The sequence below is a fragment of the Artemia sp. Qi Xiang Cuo genome, chromosome 13 (genome assembly GCF_049724085.1).
Source record: "Artemia sp. Qi Xiang Cuo chromosome 13, ASM4972408v1, whole genome shotgun sequence".
Lineage (NCBI taxonomy): Eukaryota > Metazoa > Arthropoda > Branchiopoda > Anostraca > Artemiidae > Artemia > Artemia sp. Qi Xiang Cuo.
In genome coordinates this window covers 60606160-60625248 of record NC_142806.1, presented here as the reverse complement: position 1 = coordinate 60625248, position 19089 = coordinate 60606160, and the positions used below count along the sequence as shown (strand labels likewise).

The 19089-nt window shown below is 35.1% G+C and overlaps 1 protein-coding gene across 1 annotated transcript in view; it reads right to left on the bottom strand.

The window, feature by feature from the left end:
* Positions 1–19089, bottom strand: part of LOC148945499 (glutamyl aminopeptidase-like) — a 146255-nt gene that overhangs the window by 46137 nt on the left and 81029 nt on the right. The window contains exons 7-8 of the mRNA XM_089099323.1: positions 13088–13216; positions 9143–9315 (exon numbers count right to left, since the gene is read on the bottom strand). Coding sequence (XP_088955449.1) covers positions 9143–9315; positions 13088–13216 — 302 coding nt within the window. The remainder of the gene's footprint in view (positions 1–9142; positions 9316–13087; positions 13217–19089) is intronic.

Below are 19089 nucleotides of genomic sequence, written 5' to 3'. Positions count from 1 at the left end.
AAATTATATACAGTGTACTCACGACTCAGTAATATTTGTCTACTACAATCTTGGCGCGTATAAAAGTTCCGCCCATATCCTCGTACATCAACAATTTAGCGTATATTATCCTGGAACACGTATTTTGGCAGAAACTTTCTCAAAATGTCTTTGAAACCAACTCGAGACTTTGAAACCTACTTGTAATTTCTAAAAATTAATTAAAAAAAACTTTCCGAAAAATGAGTTTTTCAAAGAAAAGTAAAGCCCATTTTAAACTTAAGCTCAACAGATACAAATACCTTATAAAATTCAAACTCATAAAGGCCAGAAATCATTATTAAAGAACAAATGAAACCCGAAATTAACAGAAATTAAGTAAACAATCATAGCAAAAACATACAACAAGTAATAATGTAAAGGAATAAATAGATCTTAAAGCGAGTAATGCTTAGATTGAATATGAAAATCAAGCTTAAGACGAAAAAACCATTTTCCTATTGAAGTACAAATGAAACTAAAAAAGAACAGAAACTAAATAAACAATCAATGCAAACAAACATACAGTAGATATTAATGTAAATTAATAAATAAATCTTAAAACGAGTGAAAATTAAATTGAATATGCAAATCAAGGTTGAATCGAACAAAAATCCCCACAAACAAGAGTTTGGGTATGACCTCCTTCCCTCACCGTAAAAGTTGAAAACCTACTGCGTCATTGGTGCTTTACTGAAAACCAATTTTATGACAAATATTTTCGTTTGTTCTTAATATTGAAAATAAACATTAAAATTATAGTAAAATTTTGAACTGACGAGCTTTCGGCAATTAATATCATTTTACATCAAATATTCAGTTTATATTATCTCTTTCTTAAGTTGTTCAAGAAGAATACATTTTCACTACAAACAAGAGTTTGGATACTGCCTCCTTTCCTAACTGTAAATAAAAACCAAAAGCCTACTGCGTCATTTGCGCTTAACTGAAAACGGATTATGTTACAAATATTTTCTTTTCCAGTCCTGACAGCATTGAAAATAAAAATACAATTACAGTGAAATAAATTCTTGAACTGATGGATCTTTCAACAATTTATATCATTATACATCAAATATTCAATTAGATGTTGTTTATACTTTCCAAGACTGTTCAAGACGCATATAGTTTTCAGTAAAGTGCCAATGACGCAGTAGGTTTTAGACTTTTACAGTGAGAGAAGGAGGTGATGCCCAAATTCTTGTTTTTAGTGGTTTTTGTTCGATTCAAGCTTGATTTGCATATTCAATTTAAGTTTCACTCATTTTAAGATTTATTTAGTAATTTACATTAATATATATTATATGTTTGTTTGCATTGATTGTTTATTTAATTTCTGTTCGTTTTAAGTTTCATTTGTACTTCAATAGAAAAACTATTTTTTTCGTCTTAAGCTTGATTATCATATTCAATCTAAGCATTACTCGCTTTAAGATCTATTTATTCATTTATATTATTACTTGTTTTTATGTTTTTGCTATGATTGTTTATTTAATTTCTATTCGTTTTGGGTTTCATTTATTCTTTAATAGTAATTTTTGGTCGTTCTGAGTTTGAATTTCAAAAGGTATTTGTATCTGCTGAGCTTAAGTTTAAAATGGCCTTTACTTTTCTTTGAAAAACTTATTTTTTGGAAAGTTTTTTTTAATTAATTTTTGTTCTTTTTTGATTGCAAAAAATTTCAAGTTTTAAAAATTCCTTATTTCAAAATCAAACTTAAAAAAAAACAACAAATATTCTTCAAAGTATCAAAACTGATATCAAAGTAACAATATCAAAATGAAAAAATGGGTTTGTGTCAACCTCGGAGTTTTTATTATCTGATGTTTGAACTATTTTTAACAAAATTACTATCTCAAAATTTTAATTACTATCTCAAAATTTTTCCCCAGGCCCGGATGGGCCTGGGGAAAAGGGGCGTGGGGGACTAGATTAAGCTTCGGTCTCTTTTGACTCTTTGATAGTGAACTAGAACTTTCTATTTTCAAACAAATGAGCCCTCTCTGAAGTTTATACGAGTATCCCTTCTATAAGAACTATATATAACCCCAGAGTATAACTTACAACGCCTGTTCCTGGGCCCTGGGGGGGTTGTGTCGACCCTAGAGTTTTAATATCTGATGGCTGAACTATTTTTAACAAAATGGTGACCTGAAATTTTTATCGGATGGGTTTATCCATTCGATACACCCAAAGGCGTGGAGGGCGGGAGGGGCTAGTTGCCCTCCGATTTTTTTTTCACTCTGAGAAAATGAACTACAACGTTTAATTTCCATCCAAACGAACCCTCTCTGAAATTTATACGAGCATACCTTCCATAAGAACCATATATGCCCCCGGAGCAATACTTACAATGCCTGCCCCGACCCTGGGGGGTTGTGTCAATACCTGAGTTTTTGTTATCTGACTTTTGAGCAATTTTTAACTTAATGGCTATCTAAATATTTTTATTGGGTGCTTTTTGGGAAAAAGGGGCGTGGGGGAGGGGGCTAGTTGCCCTCCAATCTCTTTCGACTCTAAAACAACTGAACTAGGGGGCTAGCTGCCCTCGGATCTCGTTTGACTTTTAAAAAGTGAGCTCGAACTTTCAATATCTAATCAAATGAGCCCTCTCTGAAGTTTATACGGGCATCCCTTTCATACGAACAATATATGCCCCAGGGCATAACTTAAAACGCCTGTCCCCGGGCCCTGGGGGGTTGTGACGACACCTGAGTTTTGTTATCTGACTTTTGAGCAATTTTTAACTTAATGGCTATCTCAAAATTTTTATTGGATGCATTTGGGGAAAAAGGGGCGTGGGGGGAGGGATAGTTGCCCTCCAATCTCTTTTGACACTAAAAAGCTGAACTAGAACTTTCAATTTCCAATCAAATAAGCCATCTCCGAATTTTTTTTATGAGCATCCCTTCAATAAAAACATTTATTGATATAACCTACAACACCTGCCCTAGGGCCCTGGGGGGCTGTGTTGACCCCTGAGTTTTCGTTATATGGTATTTGAACTATTTAAAAAAAAGCTATCTCAAAGTTAATATTGGATGGATCTGGGGAAAAAAGGACGTGGAGGGGGGGGGGGGGCTAGGTGCCCGCTGAACTCTTTTGACTCTTAAAAAGTGAACTAGAACTTTCAATTTCCAATCAAATGAGCCCTCTTTGAAGTTAATACGAGCATCCCTCCCATAAGACCCATGTATGCCCCCAGGGCATAACTTACAAGGCCTGTCCCCGGGCCCTGGAGGGTTGTGTCGACACCGGAATTTTTGTTATATGATCTTTGAACTATTCTTAACAAAATAGCTATCTTAAATTTTTTATTGGATGAATTTGGAAAAAAGGGGAGGGGAAGCTGGTTACCCTCCAATATCTTTTGACGCTTAAAGAGTGAACTAGAATTTTCAATTTCCAATAAAATGAACCCTCTCGGAAGTTTGTACGAGCATTCCTTCCATAAGAACCATATGTGCCCACAGGGCAAAACTTATAACCCTTGCCCCTGAAGACTGTGGAGGGAATGTCCTGCTCAAACATATAATTTCCAGGACTTTCAACTACGTTGAACAAAATGGCTATATCAAAATTTTGATTGGATGTGTTTGGGGAAATGGGGGGCGTGGAAGGGGTGTCAGTTGCCTTAAAATCACTTTCGACTATTAAAAAGGGAACTGGCCATTTAAGTTTCCAATCGAATCAGCCCTTTCTTAAGTTCCTACGACAACGTTGTCAATACAAAAGCCTTATAAGCCCCCAGGGCATAACCTACAACCCTTGCCCTGAGGGCTGTGGGGGAGTTGTCATCCTCAAAGACCTAATTTCCAGAACTTAAAACTACGTTTAATAAAATGGCAGTATCAAAATTTTGATTGAATGTGTTTGGGGAAATGGTGTGCGTGAGAGGGGGGTAAGTTGCCCTCCAATTACTTTGGACTATTAAAAAGGCCACTAGCCCTTTTAATTGCCAATCGAATTAGTTCTTTTTGAAGTTTCTACGACAACGCCTTCTATAAAAACCTTATATGCCCCCAGGGCATAACTTAGAACCCTTGCCCCAATGGTTTTGGGGGTTTGCAATCCTAAAAGACATATATTCCAACATGCAATCAAGAATTCTGAACAAAATGACTGTACCAGAGCTTTGTTTGGATTTTTTTGGAAGACAGATATGCATGAGGAGGGGGGGGGCTAGTTACCGTCCAATCACTTTCGACGAATAAAAAGGGGACTAGAAATCTCGATTTCCAATCGAAAGAGCCCTCTTTGACGTTTGTACGACGACCCCTTCCATATAAAGTGCCTCTGGGGGAAAAAATAACAAAAATAAATAAATAATAATAAAACATTGGAGCCGTATGGCCAATACTATAGGCAACGCTATAGCGTTGCCTCTGACATCCAATAATAACATTCTACTTCTAATTACCGATTTTTATATATGTATTGGAATAAATTAACTTTAATTTAGATTTCTTAAAATTTAGTGTTACAACGGTGAGACCTTGTTTCGCGTTCAAGAGAAATCTGACTTATCTACCTGTGAAAAAATCTAATGTCGCTTATGTTTCTAGTTCTCCGGAGCACTTGCATCTTGGTCCGGCTTTGTATCATGGTTGAGATAGGGAATGATTGCACTGTATAAATGTATATACAGTGGTCATGACTGTCTATATTTTCATTAAATGATGCATCTGTTTCAGATTCACGTATCCATGTCCCTACTGTCCCTGCCCAATCTAGGGGGAAGGGGAACTTTCTTTACGGGGTGAACGAGAGTAGTTACTTTTGTCCAAAGTCTCACTTACATTTAATCAAACAAAACAGTCACAGTCAACAAATCAAATCAACAAAGTCAACAAAGTCACAGTCACAGTAATCAAACAAAGCAAATGCGAATGTTAAAGCTCCAAATCTAGATTCTATATAAATATTGGCCTCCATCCCTCGACAAATTTTTCATGCACATAGTAAAAGGTCAAAGAAATGTTTTAGCCCCCCCCCCCTCCCCAACCTGGACATGTCACTGTTAGTAGAATTTCTACTTGGTTAAGAAGAGAATTACTAGGCAAGCCATGTTTTTATTTCGCCAACATCATCAAACTGATTTTCATCTTTTCGAGAGATTTAAGACAAAAACTTTAATTTTTTTTTTTTTGAGTAATATATCTTTCTCAGTTTTGAAGCTAAAATGTGCATGGAAATAAAAAGAAAACCTTTCCAGGTATCAGATTAGTTGCGTACCTGTCACGAAGCTTGTGACCTGGCTGGCCACCAGCAATAAAAAAGCGTAAATATTGTTTGCCTTTGAGATTCCAATCCTCATCTTGATTTCGTTGGCTATTTCACCATAATAATCAATCCTGAACAAACTTAAATTCATTGACCTGCTCAATTGCTTTAACTTTGAACGTCAGCAGAGAGTAAGATGTGGCATACTTTTTGTCTTAGACGTTCAATGTAAGCCCTTTCTTTTACTTTAGGTTAATGGTTTATCTTTTTAAATAAACCAGTAAACTTTTATCTACATTTTTATTCCGGCACTGAGGTCAGTTGAGTGGAGGTCTTGACAGAGATATTTATGTTTTTCTTTTTTTATTGGCTGTTATTTAATACGTTTTTTCTTCGTGTCCCACGTTTTCTAGTTTTGTTATTGATTTGTTGTTGACGCGCCAACAACAAGTAGTTAGAAACAATTCATGGGAAGATATAATTATCATCAAAATTCAAAAACTGAAAATTCGAATAAAATTAAATTGAATGTTAAATCTAAAACTTTAAAAAAGCCTATTCGTAACTCAGATTTATCCGTTACTAAAAATCAAGAGTAAAGCAGAGTCTTTGACTGGGCTATACTGTCCTTAAGTCGCAACTCTGGTCATCCTGCAATGCTGTTTCTAGTCACGGTTCTGGCCTAGTTTATAGCAACGCTGGTCATCCCTGCAACGCTGGTCATCCTGCAATGCTATTTCTAGTCACGGTTTTGGCCTAGTTTATAGCAACGCTGGTCATCCCTGCAACGCTGGTCATCCTGCAATACTGTTTCTAGTCACGGTTCTGGCCTAGTTTATAGCAACGCTGGTCATCCCTGTAACGCTGGTCCTGCAACGCCGGTCATCCTGCAATGCTGTTTCTAGTCACGGTTATGGCCTAGTTTATAGCAACTCTGGTCATCCTGCAATGCTGTTTCTAGTCACGGTTTTGGCCTAGTTTATAGCAACGCTGGTCATCCCTGCAACGCTGGTCATCCTGCAATGCTGTTTCTAGTCACGGTTCTGGCCTAGTTTATAGCAGTTGTCTTGGGGTCAACTGGCTACAACTATGAGGAGTTGTCAGTATTTAAACTTCAAATGCAAAAATCTTCCACATTAATAATTTAAAATTAATAGTTATTAGTAAGCTTTGAATTTTTTTTCAATTTCAAGGTGAAGCTTCATCATAAATTTTCTGCAACAATTTTTCCTTTTAATTATCCAGCAATTGCTAAGAACAACTTCCTGTTAGCTCAAGAGCACGTGTTTGATGATGACAAAGATTTTTGTTAGGGTGGCTAAAAATGTACAGGCAATTATACCCTCTTTCTAACCATTCTACGATGGTATATTTAAATACAATTTTAATTTAGATATGTTGCAAGTATTTTCAAACTGACATTTCTGTGAAATGATGTAACTACTTTATTTTTGTTTGAAAAAGTATTTGCGCATTTTGCAGTTCCGAAAAAGGAGATAAGCAAGTAATTAGATATCTTGAATGCAAATTTCCGACAAAATTACGATAGAAAATTATATCATTAAAATATATAAAACACTAAAATAATAAAACTTATCAACCACAAAAAAAACAACATAACCTATTTAAAACTCATAAAGAAGAAATTACGTAATTTACAGTTCGTACTAAGCTTAATATATGTTGCGTACACTTTTGCATATCTGACTATTTTGTTCTATACAAAATATAGAAATACATGAATAGAAAGGCCATACATTTCTACAGAGAAGTCAAATTCCCCGTTTTGGGCAAAACAGTAAGAATAACAACGAAAAAAGCAAAACAAGGTTAACCTGGGCAAACACGTAGAGGCTGGGAGGGGGAGATTAGGGCGGTGCATGACCCCTCCCCTGCAAATTTTTCTTATTACGGATCTTCGTTGGATGCAAAGAAATCCCTAACCATCAACAGCACAAGCCCGATTTGAATTAAATATGGAAGGAGCCTTTCGTCTCGCACTACCAAGGAAGGGTTCACACACGTGTTCACGTTCACGTTGACCACGTGAACGTTGAACACGTGTTCAGTTCACGTTGGTTTATTACAATAAAAACTATTAATAGTTCCCTACTAAAAATAAGCATTCGTTTAATTGTAGGTGTTGGCTCTAAAATTTGAAGCAACAAACAGAAGCATCTATCTTGATAAAAGATTGCTAGAAATTATCGTAAACAAATCGAAGTCTATTAGTATGAAAAAGTTAGCCCTATCCTCCATTGATTAAATTCCTCCGCTAGAATAATAATCTAATTGTCCTTTCCTTTTTTCGGTGGCTGCTACTCAGAGCGTCTTCAAGACCAGCGTCGATTGAGGTAGATAATTTTGGACCAAGCTCGTGTTCAACGGGTATTGAGATGAAATACGCAGTCAGAAAATAAAATTTACTAAATTAAGCTTATACAGTTTTTAATACAGACCTTTAATATTTGATAAGTTGCCAGAGGTGGAAAATATTCTAGAGTAGCTTTTTGTTCGGAATCTTGCTAAATACAGTGCTATAATTTTTTTGAAAAAAAAAATAACAAAGCGGAGTTGTCTTCTGAGTAGAACAATACTAAATGGAAAGTTGTTGAATCTTTCGCTGTGGATAATCAAACAAATGTTCCACAACTATTACCACTACTACTAGCGACTCACCGCAGCACTAAGCCACCTGAAGCCAACACAGCTACACACGCTCCCGCTCCATCCCAATCTATTCAAAGCCTCCCAGGAAGTTCCCTTTTCCTTTAAATCTTTCTTTATGAAATCTCCCATTCCAACCGCGGACGACCTGCTTTCCGTTTAGCCCTAGACAGCTGACGGAAAAGGACAATCTTTGGCAATCTGTCATCCTTCATCAGCAGAACGTGCCCTAGCCATCTCAGCCTTTTTCTCATTATAGCCTTAGAAAGCGGGCTGTACTGCTGAGTTGTACAACTTTAATTGTTTTAACTCCTTGTGATATATTTAGTGTACTTGTGAAAAAATTCTGTTTACTATACCGCGCCATAAATTTTACAGTAGCTGAAAAGACAAGTGTGTATAAAACTAGGATACGCTAAAAAACGAACAAAATCGCGAAATTTTCTATGTCATTGGCAATCTTTCTTTTGACACTAGCGGCAATTTCCACCATACTCTTGTTGAAATGAAACCCATCAAACCCGTCATTTCAACATACTCTTGTTGAAATGAAACCCGTCAAACCCGTAATTTTAACATATTCTTGTTGAAATGAACAACATACACCATAACTTTCTTGTTGAAATGAAACCCGTCACGTCTATCATATTACAAACATGATTGGGATAAGAATATCAGAATTCAAACGAAATAAAAATACAGAAAAACGCGTGTGAATTTTCAATAAGACAACCCGAATATTACAGCTTCACGTCCAGAAGCCTATATCAACGGGAAAAATTTCAATTAATTTAATTATCAGAGACACTTATGATGTGATTTCTTTCTTTTCTTTTGTTTTCATTTTGTTTTTGTATCGAGTATGTGTTTTTCCCCCAATTCTTTTTATGTTTTGTTTATTGTAGGTTAGTTTGTTTGCTCTTTTTCCTGTTGATAAATGCTTCCGGACGTAAAACCAAAAATTTGATCTTTATCGTTATTAGTGAAAAAAAAATTCCTTTTTCTATTTTTTCATCGTTTTATTGAAAAATTATACAAGTTTCTCTATATTTTTATTGTTATAACTGCATAAAACCTTCTCGCTTGTAAATATGTTTAATGTAAATAAACCTTATTTTTCCATACTGTTTACGTCGAAGCAGTCTTCAGAACAGGGACTATCCTCTCAAGGCCATCTTGATAAAAGATTTCAATGCAAATCGTAAAAAGATCTTTTGAAGGAAAGAGAGCTTACTTAAAAGGAGACTCCTTCAGTTTTTTCGATTTGGCTGTTTCAGGATCAATCAAGTAGCGTTGCTGTCTAATCGTATATTTATTACCGTTCTTTGTGACAGAAAGATACGGAAATCCCATTTGCTTGGTCCATGTGTCCATAATAAGGGGAATATCTAACCCATTGGCATATTTCTGAAAAAAGATCAAGCTTTATACTAACCATTTTTAACAGAGCAAATCCATTTTAATAAATCACACACAATAGCCAAAAAGTATTGTATATTGATATATTTGATTAACATTAACAAAAAATTTCAGACAAAAATCAGTATGACTCACTCAAAACCAAACAGTTGACGTGGGGTGAAACAGGTAAAAAAAAATACATTCATATAACGTCATTTAAATTCACTATAATAAGAAAGAAAGAAAAAAGAGGGAAAAGAAAAGAAAGAAAAAAAATAAATAAAAAATAATAATAATACTACAGGGACAGCAACTAAATACCATATTCATGCTGTGGGGTCACATTCACAAACCAACAAACAGTTACAACTTAATTTAAATTAAATCAAGTCTCCTCCAAAACAAACAAAACTAGAATTAATACTTGCTTAATAAATTTTCTTTTAATTTTCCTTTAAAATCACTAAAATTTTCTATCTTCTTCATATCATTATCCAAATTATTCCATAAATTTATACCCTTTATAATAAAAGAAAACGTTCATAAAAGCGAGTTTAAGAGTAAAATCTGAAAGTCAGTAATTGCAACAACTATTTTGCTGTAAAAAGCTTCTAGAACAAAAAATTCTGACAAATTATTCAGATTCTACATAAAAAGAAGTTAAATCAATGATTTTTTAACATTTTTTTTGACGACGAGAAAAGAAAACTAGACGAAAAGTAAACAGGATTGTTGTATTGTTTTTGGTCATGAAAAGAGATGTTTCCTTTGTGTTTAATTCGGTACACAGACATCCTTAATTCTTATTATTTGAAACAGTTTTAAATGTTGCTTCATAATATTTATTAGATTCTATTTTATAACTTTTCCATTCTTGGCGTAATTGTTTTAGAAATGTGCATTCGCAGATTTAACTTCTGGCGTGCTGCCGATTCATTTTTTGTATTGCATATTTTGTTTGTATATTGTCACTTTTTGTATTTTTTTAGTTTAAAACAATAAATATATACAAGGAAATTAAGAAACGAGGGCAGTAGAATAAAGCGAAAAGACAAAGTAGACATTTTGGCAAGGATCCGTACCATTCCGTCCTCAAACAAAACAGAAAAAGCAGAAACCCAAAACAGAAAAAAAACCTCTTAAAGTGAATTCTAACAAGACAGAGGAAACACTCAGGATGCAAAACTGAGACTGCTCCGTCTTGTCAGAGTTAACTTCAAAGGTCGAATTTTTTTTTTCTAATTTGAGCACTGAAGACGGCTTTGTGGAGATTCTGCTGAAATATCTGATTTGTCTTCTCGCTTCGCTTTATTTAACTTGCTGAAAATCCTCCTTGTTTCTTCGTTTCCTATTTTTTATTTTTTTTTTTATTAGCCAGTGTTGTCTTAGAACGTATTTAAATAATAAATTTTTATTACACTACTATTGCAAGCACTTTAACTCAAATACGCAAAAATGACAATTTTGGCAATATGGCAATTTAGTTACGGGCGACAAATATAGCAATTTTGTCAAAGAGAAGAATTCGCACTGAGGAAAGACTCCTCAATAGTGGGGAAAAGGGAACTTTTCCCCACTATCCAGTCCTACCAGTTCCAGATCACTGTTGAACGGATATAGGCTAAAATACCTAATTTCTTTAAAACTGTGTTCATCATACGGATCGCTTGTTAACCGTTCAGCGGTAGATTTTTACAACATTTCAGGTAGATTATTCTCAAGTCGAGTTTAAATATAATCAAAATTTAATAATTTATTACTAGGTTTACTAGGAAAAAAAAAATTCCAATTTCGACCCATTTTCAACAGAATATAAGGCTGTGATCAGGCGTAGACGCAGATGGGGTAGGGCTTCTGGCCCTCTGAAATGCCCGGTAATTTACGACTTGTCCCATGTTTTCCAAACAATTTGATTTTCGTTTTTTTTGGCGGGTGGAGGGGGGATGAGGATGGATCGACGATGTTGGCAAAGATGCAAAAACTACAGGCCTCCAATTAAGTTTCAACTTTTTCGTTAGCATAGCATACGTATTTTTTGCGCTCCTTTACTTTACAAATTTGTAAGTATTTTTGACGTAAAGTATTAGTATTTTTGCAAATTTGCGTATTTTTTGCTTTACAAATTTGTATTTATTTTATGATGAATGTGGTGATTGACCAGACAAAATAGACAAAATGGTATCCTTATGATGGTTTACAAAGTTAAGGTTCTAAAAATTTTCCCAGTTTGTAGGAAAGTTTGTAGAGTCTTTGAACTTTTTTTTCATCCAGGTCAAATAACGTTTTCTAGAGGCCAATTTGATCAGTTCAGATCTACAATTCAATTCAATCAATTCAGACTTCTCTCTTTCTTTAATTATATCTAAAACAAAAAATACAATATACAAAAAGAAGAAAATAGATAAATTTTTATATCGCTTTTACGCGTAAGTTAGTGTTTTTTTGTTGTTGTTGAACAATTATGCGTATAATAACTCCCGAAGGATTTACCCCCGCCTCTCTTATGGCCGTCCTAGCCAAGTGGATGGCACGCTAGACTTGGAATCCTTTGTCTCTAAGGACAGGGGTTTGAGTCCTGGCGTCTCTAGTTATTTGGTATGAAAGGGGGGCTGGTGAAATTGCCCTGTAAGCTCAGCCAGAGTCGATCCAGCTTTAATTGGGTACCTGAAGAAATCCAGGGAAGATAGACAGGAAGGGTGTGCGAAAGCACAGGATGGCTGATCCGCAGCCCCTTTTTGCACTTTCTGGCTGAAGGGCCGTGAAAGAGAGACCAGCACCCTCCTATATTCAAATACGACAGTAATCATTTCATGACCACCATTTAGACTAATGGTCAGCGAAGCAAAAACACAAAAATTGATGATTTCACTTGAGTTAAAGGAAGGTGATGCCAAATTTTAGAAGTGTCAACCAAAGGGTTGGAGGTCTACTACTCGTAGAAAACCCAAAATAATCGTGAGAAATAAGTTGACTTTTAGATTCCAAATATTTAATGAAACAGAAAAGTAAATACAAACCCGAAAGCAATTTCTTGAACAATTACAAAAATTACAAATATTTATCTCTTAAAATTATCACAAATGAGCAATAGCTATTATTTAAATATTTATGGTTTACTTTTCCGTTTTACACGAGTTCCACTATAGGCAGGTTTCGCTGTGTTTATTTGCAGAAATTACAATATAATAACTATATATTTATAATAACTATATAGAGTAATAACTATATATTTAACGAGCTGTGTTTTACTTTTTTTTAAAGATATTCACTGAGAATTATTCGAGACATAAATCTTAGTCGTGAGCCACCTATTGCTAGTCTTGTGGGCCATGAAAGAGCGATTGGGATAGCATAAGCCTATCTTCCAAATAAACAGAACTAGCTGCCTGGAAAGGGTATAATAAAGAGCCCGCAAGTGGAACCTGGAACCGAACCCAAACAAAACCGTGAGGAGATTTTGGTAATTTCTTGGTAGGTTGCTAAAGATGAAGCTTTAATAGGGAGGAACTGAGGACGATTCATCACCAATGTAATGGCCTCAGGTGATCACAGTATTAAATTTTAAAAGTTTGAATAGGTTCTACCCCATTCAGTTTGTGTGTCACGAAAAAGCGGCTAAGGTGGCTTTAGTTTCCAAAATTCCATGGGATGCGTTGAAGTAGCGACTCCAAACAAAGCCAAATTGAGCAAGATGACTCATGAATGTGTCAACCTCAGGTATCTTAAGCCAGCAAAAATGTTACAGCACATGCATTATTACATAAAATTTATTACTTACAGACAGAATGTTCCAAAGGTCCAAAGTAACAGCGTTGTCAAATTTGTATGTTTCTAAAAATTCTTTGATACCTTCTTGGAAAGCCATGGGACCCATAAAAAACTCAAGCATTCGGAGTACAGATGCACCCTAAAGAGAAAACATATATTTTAAAAAGTTGAAAGGTTCAGAGAGCAGCTTGATCAAGTCCATTAAACAAGCAGTGGGAAAAATTCAAAAGGATGATTCAATACTGGCTTTCATTTTACTTTATCCGTCATCTAGTGTAAAAATATCTAGCAATTTTGATGCTTTCTTATGTGCTTCAGGGATGAACCTCTTTTTTTAATTTATATTATATTATACATTATATTTTAATTTATACATATTTTTTTTTATTCCCAAAATTATCATTATCAATTTTTGCAGTATTTGTATAGACAAGGCTATACTGACCTTGTCTTGTCTAATTGAATATATTCAATTATCAGGAAAACTTGAGCTGGACTGTCTTATCCGTCTTTCTTTGCGGATTTGTGATAACGGAAAATTGAAAATCGACTGTTTGAAGATGTTTTTTTCTATTCTTTTGTTTTTGTCTGGATTTCAAGTCCCCCCCCCCCCTATTCTTTATATGTTCTGTTTATTGCAAGCTAGTTTGGTTTGTTCTTTTCCTGTTGATAAAGGCTTTGTATATTTTAAAAAGTTAGTTTGATTAGTTTTTTAAAGTTAGTTTAGTTTGTTCTTTTCCCGTTGATAAAGGCTTTGTATATTTAAAAAAGTTGAAAGGTTCAGAGAACAATTTGGTCAAGTCCTTTAAACAAACTTTTGGAATTCAAAAGGATGAATAAATGATGGCTTTCATTTTACTTTATTATTCATCTAGTGCAAAAATATTAGCAATTTTGGTGTTTTCTAATATGCTTAAGGGATAAATCATGTTTTTTTAATTTAAATATTTTTTTCACTTCAAAAATAATTTAGGTTCATCATCGATTTTTACACTTTTGTATCGACAAGATCATAGTGGTATTTATTGTATTTAACATCAAAGAGAAAATGAGATTTTATTTTCAAATAATTGCACAGTAAAAATTGCGTTTTAACTGCATTGGTTTACATCTGTGGTGTATTTTCGTAAGCCAATCACATTATTCTTTATTTCTAGAGATACAAATTACCCCGCCTTTTAAAAAACTGATTGGTTTTAAAACCTGGTATGTGAGATTCTAAGGCAGTGAAAAAAAAAAAAAAAACAATGCCAACCTGATTTTTTATGTTAATTTGAGCCATCAGAAAAAAAACACGAGAGGCCGCTTTTTACAAATTCTCCGTGTTTACATTTTCATAAAATTTCATTTCAAACGGCCTAAAACCTAGGTTCGCTTCTGTTACGCTATATTTTCTGCCTAAAATTGGAGATCCTTCAAGTGTTTACTAGGCCAGGATTCTTACTCTATTTTGGCTGCATTAATTCAAATCTGGGTGTAGTATTCAATAGAATTTTACAGATAAAATAGACATATTAACAAAAACAATATTTGTAACATCTTTCAAGAACAGTAAGAGAAACTCAATGTTTTTCTTTTTTAATGACGGTTGTTTCCATTCTTAGAACTTGTTATACATTCAAAACTTCCCTTACAAAAAAAAATAGATAAAATATAACGTAAATCACTATTAACTTCCCAGAAAATAACGTTTCTACCTATTCTTAAACTGATTACAGGAGGGCAGAAAACTGAAAATTGTATTTCGGTCTTATACTATTATCGATAAGCAGTTGTCGGTAAACGACATATTTTTTAGGTCATAAAATATAAAGGCTTATAATAAAATAATTTTAAGGCATAAAATATAATATAGAGATGTTTTAAGGAACGGCAAAAATAATTTTGATATCTAAAGTTCCCACTTCCATGTATTTCTGTGGGTTAGAAAAGAGGGCATAACGCAGAGGAAAAAAAAGGAAACTTCTTAATAAATTAGGGAACAGATAAAACAGGAGAAAACAGAATGACCTAATCAATATAGCTTGCTTTGCTTGTGGGGAGAAGGTGTAATTTTTTCCCCCTAAAATATCATACAATACTTTTTGAATTGCCCCAACCACTGAATTGCCCAACCACTGACTTTTTGAATTGCCCCAACAACTGGCTTGCCCAACCACTGAATTGCCCAGGGCTGAATTGCCCAACCACTGACTTTTTGTGGTGCCCAACCACTGCCCCAACCAATTCACTGGCTTGAGCTTTAAGAGATGAAACCTCAGGTGTTTCAGCAGCCATAGCAGCATGCGTTCACTCAGCGCAGTGGATATTCGAACAGATTTGCTTTTCTGTGTTAAAATTTGTATTTCCACACTGAAGAAAGTGGCAAGGAACCTAATATTCCAGATATCTGATTACCCTGGATTACACATTACCCTGATTTATAGAGATATTAAATAAATAAAAAAACAAGTTTTTTCAACTGAAAGTAAGGAGCAACATTATCACAAAGGTCGTTTAATTAGAGTGAAAAGCTCTTTTAAAAGCACTAAAAAACAACTTGAGCGCCAAGAACAAGGCACTGAGGAGGGGGGAACCCCCTCATATACGTAATCATTTCTGTTCATTTTAAGTTTAAAAGGTTGCTCCTTACTTTCAGTTGAGAAAACTTGTTTTTTTTTAATTTCTTATTGTTTTTTAAATAATTCTGAAAAATCTGACCCCTCCATAGAAAATTCCCTTCCCCAATGAAACGTTCCACAATGGAAAGATCCTCCGACGTACCCCCCCCCCGCTACCAGAAAAATCCTTTTGAAAACGTCTGAATACTTCTCAATAACCAATACTATATGTAAACAATGGGCAAAGTTCTTAACTTGAAGCCCTTCCCCTAGGGACTGCGGGGGGTTAAGTCATCCTCAAAGACATATTTACTACACTTTTCGACTACGCTGAACAAAGGGCTATCTCAAAATTTTTATCGGGTGACTTTGGGGAAAATATGAGCGTCGGAGGGGGGATAGCTTCCCTCCAGTACTTTTGGTCACTTGAAAAGGGCACTAGAACTTTTGATTTTCGATCAAGTGAGTCCTCTCCCGGTCTTCTACGATCAATGGTACGATATGATTACCCCTGGGGAAAACAAAAACACACACAAAGGTCTGTGATCTTTCTTCTGGCAAAAAATAAAAAATTCCATATTTTTGTACATAGGAGCTTGAAACCTCTATAGTAGGCATCTCTGGTATGCTGAATCTGATGGTGTGATTTTCATTAAGATCATTTGATGTTTTCCGGGTATTTCCCCCCTTTTTCAAAAAGTGAGCAAATTTTCTCAGACTTGTAGCTTCTGATGGGTACCATTAAATTTGATGAATTTTACATATTTTGAATAAGCATCAAAATTCGATTCTTTTTATGTATCTATCAAACAGTTCACGGAAACGAACTTTAAGTAAGGAGCAACCCGGATCAATAGTAACCAAAACTCTAAAAAATGGAATTTTGATACCAATACATACATCAAAAGTATCATATCTTTATGCTGATTTCACAATATATAGGAGCCTGAGAAAATTTGCCTTATTTTCAAAAAAAGAGGGAAACACCCCCTAAAATAAAAAAAAACTAGTTTTTTCAACTGAAAGTAAGGAGCAACATTAAGACTTAAAACGAAAAGAAATTATTATGTATATGAGGGGGTTCGCCCCTCGTCAATACCTCACACTTTACGCTAAAGTTTTTTTAGTACTTCCAAAAGAGCTATTTATTCTAATTAAACGGCCTTTGTGATTCAGGGGTCATTATTGAATAATTAGAACTAAATTCAAACTTTAGCATTGACAAGGGGGCGAACCCCCCCCCCCCATATACGTAATAATTTCTGTTTTTTTTAAGTTTTAATGTTATTCCTTACTTTCAGTTGAAAAAACTTGTTTTTTAATTTAATTGTTATCAAGACTTTTTTTCTTAGAGTTTTGATTACTATTGAACCGCATCGCTCCTTACTTACAGTTCGTTACCACGAACTGTTTGATATTATAGAGACTGATTTACACAGACACAGATTCGATATTTCATAATTACCTGTACTCCCTTAAACCTTAGCGGATCTAGGTAATTTCAAAGACCACACTGCCTTTCCATGACGATAAATAAAAGTTCGAATAGGGATAAGTCCTTTCATTGGACAGTGATAATAACATTCACAAAATATACTGGATGTTTTATATATTATATACTGGGATATTTTGTGAATGTTATTATCACTGTCTAATAAAAGGACTTATCCCTATTCGAAATTTTAATTATCTTAACGGATCTATGATTGGAAAAGGATCAGACGTGCCCAATACTTCATTAAAATCGAAAGTAGATTTTTTATATTTTATTTTTTATATTTTACAGAAAAGAAAGCTGAAGGGCCTTCTAAAGTATCCCAAATTTGGCATCCTTCGGCACCCACCAGGATTTCTGCGTCGACTTCACCTTTACAAGATGAAAGTGCAAAATAATTTGATTAACAAAGAAAAAAAATCACTGATTCGATCAATTATTACTGTAAATAACATTGCTGCGGTTAAGGTAAGAAATGAGGTCAGTAGCTGGTTTCGTACTAAATAAGGTAGGGTTGCGTTCTATTCCATTTATATGGATCATTTTGTTGGACTTGTCTTAAAGACCACAACAAAGGCAATGGGAGAACAAGGAATCAAATGGGGAAGTAAAACTCTCCTAAGCTTAGATTATGCTGATGATTTGAGAGTTTCCGGCGAAGATGTTAACAAAATGAACGAATGTTAAGAAGTTTTGCGAGTTCAGGGTGCAAGAATAGGTTTTATAATTAATGTTAAATAAAATAAGTCACTAAGGCTATGAATAGGTGCAGATAAAAGGTGACGCTGGGTAATGAACGGATCGATCAAGTGGACAGCTTCACTTACCAAGGTATTATTAGTAGAAAAGACAGTGGGTGTAGTGAAGATGCTAGAAGTAGAATTGCCAAGGCCCAAGGTGTTTTTTCACAGTTTAAAGAAGTTTGGAAGAATGGGAAGATAAGTCTGCGAATCAAGATTAGAATATTGGAAGCTACAGTGATGAGAATGGTCAAATATGGTTTTGAAGCATGGGCGCTCCAAAAAACGGAGAAAGATTTGCTAGATGTTTTCCAGAGAAATTGCCTACGCATTGTTTTGGATAGCTGAATGACTGGCCGTATCTCAAACAGTAGGCTGTACGAAAAGTGTGGTTCAAATCTGCTTTCTAGGGCTATAACGAGGGAAAGGTTGAGATGGCTAACGCACGTTCTACAGATACTGGATGACAAATTGCCAAAGATTGTCCTTTTCGGCCAACCGTCTAGGGCTAAACAGAAAGCAGATCGTCCTTCATTGGAATGCAAGGATGCCGTAGGGACATATTTAAGGGAAATGGAAACTTCCTGGGAGGGTGCAAAGAGGGGGCTTTGAATAGACTAGGATGGAGAAAAGGCGTGCGTAGCTGTGCTGGACTCAGGCGGGTTCGTGCTGCAATAAGTTTTTAGTAGTAGTAGTAAAACAATAATTGGCAACAACTTAGTAATTCACACTGAACAGGTACTAAGAAACCAAGGGCGGCGGCAGAAAATTTGCCAGGGGGGGAGGGGCAGACACCAAAATAGCAGTGGTGGTTGGGTGACAGTTCAGGTGGCTTAGGGCACCAAAATACGATATAGCCTCAAAGAGAAAGAATTTGCAATCTGTTTAAAATTCTGAGAAGCTAATAGATTTAAAAGTGTCAACAACTATATTTTAGGCTTCCTAGTTGCAAAAGAAGTATTACCACCAGGTGGCAGTGCTGGGTTCAACCAAGTTGATTCGCTTTATTTGTAATGAAATTATGCTACGTTTGGTGATCTATAATTGCGTATCAGCTGATCTATAGTGAGTCATTGTTTAGGTGGGGACAGGGTAGATTCCTACAAAAGTACAGTTTAATGGACAAACATGAGGCTTCAGATAAAGGGGGGGGGAGGGGTAAAGAGGAAGGGGAGGG